Source organism: Citrus clementina, unplaced genomic scaffold, assembly GCF_000493195.1.
Source record: "Citrus clementina cultivar Clemenules unplaced genomic scaffold, Citrus_clementina_v1.0 scaffold_5, whole genome shotgun sequence".
In the NCBI taxonomy this organism is placed as follows: domain Eukaryota; kingdom Viridiplantae; phylum Streptophyta; class Magnoliopsida; order Sapindales; family Rutaceae; genus Citrus; species Citrus x clementina.
Window position 1 is genome coordinate 25,541 of NW_006262201.1, and position 5,917 is coordinate 31,457.

Sequence of the window (5,917 nt, forward strand, 5' to 3'; positions counted from 1 at the left end):
TGAGGGTTGAGGAGAGAGAGTGGAGGAAAACGTGGAAGGTGAGGGTTGATGAGAGAAAGTTGTGGAAAACGAGATGGTGGAAGGTGGGGGTTGAGGAGTGAGAGTGGGGACCACGGGATGGGTGTTAGGATGAGTGGGGTGTAAAGGTTGGTGGGGGATTAGATTATTGAGGTGGATGTCGGGTTGGGTGGGGGACAAAGGATGGTGGGGGGTTAAATTAATGAGGTGGGTGTTGGGTTGGGTGGGGGACAGTGGTTGGTGGGTTATTAAATTAATAAAATGGGTGTTGGGGTGGGTGGGAGGCAATTGTTGTTGGGGAATTAAATTAATGGGTTGTGATATAGTGGTGGGGACCACGATAGCTTGGATGGTGTGAAGATGGGGATTATTAGTGGGAAAATTTGGAGGGGGGAGAGTAGTGGCCGAGTGTGTTGTTTGGGGATGAGAAATTATGGTAGAAAAATCATGTGTGGTGGGGGATGGTATTTGTTGAATGGGGGACAAGAGTTGTTGGGATAATAGATTAGTGGAGTAATAAGTGGTGGTGGGGCCCGTAGCTTGTTGAAGTTGGGAGAGGAAAGCCGGGAAGGTGTTGTAAGGGGATGATGGGTGATGGACAGTGGGAGTTTGCTTTTGGTGGGTGGGGGACAAGCTTTGGTAGGGAGAATTGTGGTTATGATTATGCTTGACCGAAAAGTGAGAGAGATTTTCATGAAGCACATTTTGGCCGTTGGTGGCGTGAGCTTTGGCTTGTTCATGGATTGATGACGGGGGTGACGGGGATGACGGATTTTGGCCATGGTTTTCTTTGATTTCTTCTACTTTCTCTTGTGTTTGCCCTTTTGGTTGGCCGCCATGCATATTGTTTAGGTTGTGGGTTTCGCCAAGCATTTCATCTCGGCCGTTTTCTTGTACCTTTTGAGTGTTCCCCGAGCATGGAGATGGAGGGAGGGATGGGTTCTTTTGGTTTACAACTTGGCCACTTTCTTGAACATAATGAATGTTACCCGAGCTTAGAATTGGACGGATGGATGAGGTGTTTTGGGTTTCTTCCCCTTTTTCTACTCCTTTTTCTTGAACATTCACCGGTTGGCAAAGTTTGGATAGGATGACGGAAGTGGGTGTTGTAGATGGTTCGGAAATGGACGATATGGGTGGTTCGGAAATGTGTATTGTCGGAGGTACGGGATGAGGTTGAGTTGCATCCGGAGTGTGTGTTGCAGGCCGTTGGTTGAGGGCTTTTTTTGAGCGCCTTGTCCTTGGCCGGGGTGGAGGTTCCACCATGTCGGGTGGTGGATCCCTCGTGAATTTTGGAGGTTTCCGGAGGGATTTCCTTGGAGGGTCCTCTCTCCTAATTTTTTCCTCTTCCTCTGCGGAAAGAAAGTCACGGCTGCGGTAGTTCGCACCGTAATCGTAAGGCTGCCAGTAGCTATCACCGGTGGCCGGCCGGTCACCGGGGGTTGCCCGGTTGCCATCATCGGTGGCCGGCGAGGCCATAGAGGCGAGTTAGGGTGGGGGAAGGGAGGAGGGCATGAGGGATGAGTTGAGATGGGTTGAGAGAATTTTTTAGAGAGAGAAAGTTAGAGAGAGGTTTGGGTTTAGGGTTTAGGGTTTCAAAATGCTTACGTTTGGTTCGCAAACCACTAGGACACAAATAGTATGTTAAATGCTACAGTAAAAAACGCTCTCAATTTTTGTTACTGTTCATGCAACTTTGACCAAAGTTGACCCTCGGTTGACCAGACTTTGACCGGCCATTATGGCCTCATCGGAAGATGGAGATGATGATCGGCCACCTTCAACTCTTCCCTCACATGCCGGCGACCACCATACCCAACGGCCGAACCTAGATCTACCGTCCTTACCCAAAAACATCCACTCAAAAGCACGACCATCTTCTTCCAACGTCCCCCCGGAAAATGCCATCGTTTTGGCCATATCCGGGAACACATCCAAGCTGCAGAAGCCTTCCATCCCTCACCTTGACACAAATCGGCAACCAAAAACGAAAAAAAATCAGTCAAAAACTAAACCCAGCTCACGGGCTTCGCACCTCACCACGGTGGTTGCTGCAACGCCTACCTTGACAACTTTGGTTGATCCTAAACAACAAATAACCACCTCCGAAAACTAGCCAAGCAATGAGTTGGCCATGCCTAACCTCACTGCATCCGGATCGGGCAACACTAGCCCGCGGCCATCACAACTTCATTTCGCATCTGAGCAAGTTCCAGCAGCCTTCCACGACCATCCTAGCTTTCGGGAACCTGCAAATGACGAGCTGAAGCAGCCATCCAACCCCCAGAGTAATGAGTTCGCAGTGCCTCAGCTCGCTGCACCCGGATCGGGCAACTCTAACCCGCGGCCAACGCACCTTCGATCTGCCGCTGAGCAAGTTCCAGCAGCCATTACCGACCAACCTAGCTTTCGGGAACCAGCACTGAAATACTAACTAGGCAACCCAAGAGGGGGGGTGAATTGGGATATTAAAAATTATTCAATTGCTACAGTGATTTCTAAATTTACAGTTTGACCCCAAAACTTTATAAAACTGTATTATGGCCCAAAACGTTCTGAAAGTTTGCAAACAGGTCCAATTTCAGAATTTCTAAATAATGCTTTGTTAATCTCAAAACTTTCTGAAATTATGATATAGCCCAAAATGCTATGACACTTTTCAAATAAGTCATTTTCTAAAATTTCAAGCAATACTTGTTTATTTCAAAGTATTCAAAATTCTTTCAATTAAACCATAAACTTTGAAAAACAACCAATTTCATAAAATCATTTTTCCATTAAATATGAAACATTTATAATGTGAAAATAATGATTTATTTAAAAAGAATAAAAACAATCAATTTCATAAAATCATTTTTCCATTAAATATAAAACCTTTAAAATGTGAAAATAATTATTTATTTAAAATGTATAAAAAATAATTTGATGATCTGAATCAGCCATCCAACCTTCAGTTCCCGGAAACCACGTTGGCAGCAACTGCAGAAACTTTCAGCCGCGTCGATTTCATCTCAAACCTGACAGCCACCATCGCCGCGGCCGTCGACGCCATGCTGCGGCCGAGCTCAACTCCACCAACATCTACAACCCCTTTCCAGTCAATCCCACCCTTGACATCCAACTCCACAGCCGCAGCAAGAGAGAAGCAACAGCCGGCCCTAATTTTGCAAACATCACAAAACCCTACTGCCAACCCGTTTCCACCCATCCAAACCCGAGTCCATAACCCGAAAAACCAAACCCGAATCCACCCAAATAATCACCAAACCCGAACCCAACATCCACATAACCAAACCCTTTCACAAGCCCAACAGCCCACTTCTTTTAATTCTCTCCACCAGGCCCAAAATCAAAACCATTCTCAAGCCCAAAATCAAAATAATAAAGGCCTAGAACACCCACCCAAACCCAACCCAATTTTTAAAAAGCCTTCATACGCCAATGTTATTAATCCCGCTAATATTCTTAACCCAAATGCTCCAATTCCCTCGAAATCATTTGTGGATGCAGTTGCGGGAGTTTCAACCACCATTCCTCAAAAATCGATTTCCTTGGTCAAAGGCGAGCCGGCTGTACATTTTTCGGCTGCGGAAATTCAAACAATGGCGGAACCATTCAAATTATCTCTCGTAGGTAAATTTTCTTTTGGCCGACCTCCTATGGAATTAATTAGAAATTTTTTTGTGTCTCTAGGTCTAAAAGGAAATTGCCAAATATCTTTATTGGATCCTCGCCATGTTTTAATTAAACTTGCTTTAGAAGAGGATTATTCTAGAATTTGGGTGAGACAAACATGGTTTATTAATGGAAGAGGCATGAGTCTTTAAATGGAGCACTGATTTTCGGTGTTCAGCAAAGTCTCCGATTGTTCCGGTTTGGGTTTCTCTGCCTTATTTACCTGTGCATTTCATTCATTGTAAATCTGCTCTTTGCTCAATTGCTTCTGCTATTGGTAATCCACTTCGGGTTGACCACGCAACGGCTTCGGTTAATCGGCCGTCTGTAGCTCGAGTATTAGTGGAATATGATGTTTCAAAGCCATTATTACCTCGCATCTGGATTGGTGAGGGGGAGTCAGGTTTCTGGCAGGATGTGGTTTTTGAACGAGTTCCGGCCTACTGTAATTCTTGCAAACATCTCGAACATTCTGTGGAATCTTGTTATATTGGGAGTCAAAAGTTACTGATGTTTGTATGGATAAAGAAGTCGATTGTGTCATAGTTTATTCAAATGGTGTCTCCCATGATTCTGATCATGAAACAATTCACAATCATCATGATGTTGCGAGGCCATTTGAACATGTTGACGGGGATCCTCAACTCCAAAGTTTGGTAGAAAGCACTGAAGTAAAAGAATATGAAGTGAAGGAGTGTACCTCAGAGACCTCAATTGAGGTCGAGAAGGGTAAGGAAGAACATAATGTAGTAAGTTCAATGCCTGAGGCTGGCTTGCCTGCAGAGAAGACCAAACCAGAAGATGTAAAAACAAAGGAAAATAATAAGTCACATTTAGTTGAGAAGCATTCGTCAAAAGCCACTGCTGGAATGTTCGAACAAAACACACCATTCCACAACCATTTTCCCTAGCAACTGAAAAGCGTGCTTCAAATGGAACCCGACCTACTGCAGCTGAGCTGAAGAGTGTGAATAAATCATCTAATACAAATAGTCTGCGACATCTGAATAGTAAAAAACAGAATCAGCCACCTCTGGTTCCAAGGAAGCCATTGCAACCCAATAACAAGAAGCTTCCTGATGAGGAAGACTCTTGTTCTGTTGCTTCCTCCACTGCCGCATCAGTGCGGACTGTGAAGTCCAGGATCATTGTTGCAGCAGCTCCTACATTTAGATGCACTGAACGTGCAGAGAAACGGAAGGAGTTTTATTCAAAACTAGAGGAGAAACACCAAGCTCTGGAAGCTGAGAAGAGCCAAAGTGAAGCCAGGACTAAGGAAGAGACAGAAGCAGCTATCAAGCAATTGAGAAAGAGTTTAACATTTAAGGCGAGCCCAATGCCAAGCTTCTACCATGACGGACCACCACCAAAAGTTGAACTCAAAAAGATGCCACCAACTCGTGCAAAATCACCAAAGCTGGGCCGAAGGAAGAGCTGTAGTGATTCAGCCAGTTTGAATCAAGGAGACCAAGTGAAGGGAACTTCTCGCACGGGAAATCGTCAAAGTCTAGGTAATTACAGAGAAGACACCACCCTTTTTTCCACTGACAAAAAGGATCCAAGCAACATCCCAAATGGTCATGTCATTTGCAAACTCCAAGACAATCCTAACCTAGCAGAAGATATAATGGTCCCCAAGGTAAATGTTCATAGTAATCCAGAAATTGGTGTTGTCTTCCAACACTGATTTCTGGTGAGCAGCACTCTAATTTATCAATTTAAAGAGGAAAAGGTGTTTATTTCTCTTCTTTTCCTGTGACTGTTCTGAAGAATGTGCATTTTGTTGTTTTAAATTTGCAAGGACTTGTTGCAATGTTTGTGTAATTATGAAGTGTAAATTTTCTGTAACTTATATAAATGTCCCCATTTTGTAATAACCTTTGTTCATTTGTTTAAAAAAAAACCCTAAACCCTAAACCATAAACCCTAAACACTAAAACCCTAAACCCAAAACCCAAAACCCAAAACCCAAAACCCTAAACCCTAAAAACCCTAAACCCTAAAAACCCTAAACCCTAAACCCTAAACCCTAAACCCTAAACCCTAAACTCTAAACCCTAAAATCCTAAAACCCTAAAACATAAACCATAAATCCTAACCCCTAACCCCTAATGTACACCACCACTTCCAACACGTTGGCCTTTCAATTCTCTTCGATTTGATATGTTGTTTGGAAAATTCAGAGCACGTTTGGGCCTCGAAACATTGATTTGAACTCGGAATA

General features: G+C 44.0%; 1 protein-coding gene across 1 annotated transcript; it reads left to right on the plus strand.

Annotated features, from left to right (window-relative positions):
* The first annotated feature begins 4,211 nt into the window (after positions 1 to 4,211).
* Positions 4,212 to 5,567, plus strand: LOC18042402 (protein WVD2-like 3). Its single transcript, XM_024185023.1, is given in 2 exon segments — positions 4,212 to 4,563; positions 4,566 to 5,567. Coding segments are annotated over 2 exon segments (1,167 nt in total). The 3' UTR covers positions 5,381 to 5,567.
* The last annotated feature ends 350 nt before the right edge of the window (positions 5,568 to 5,917 follow it).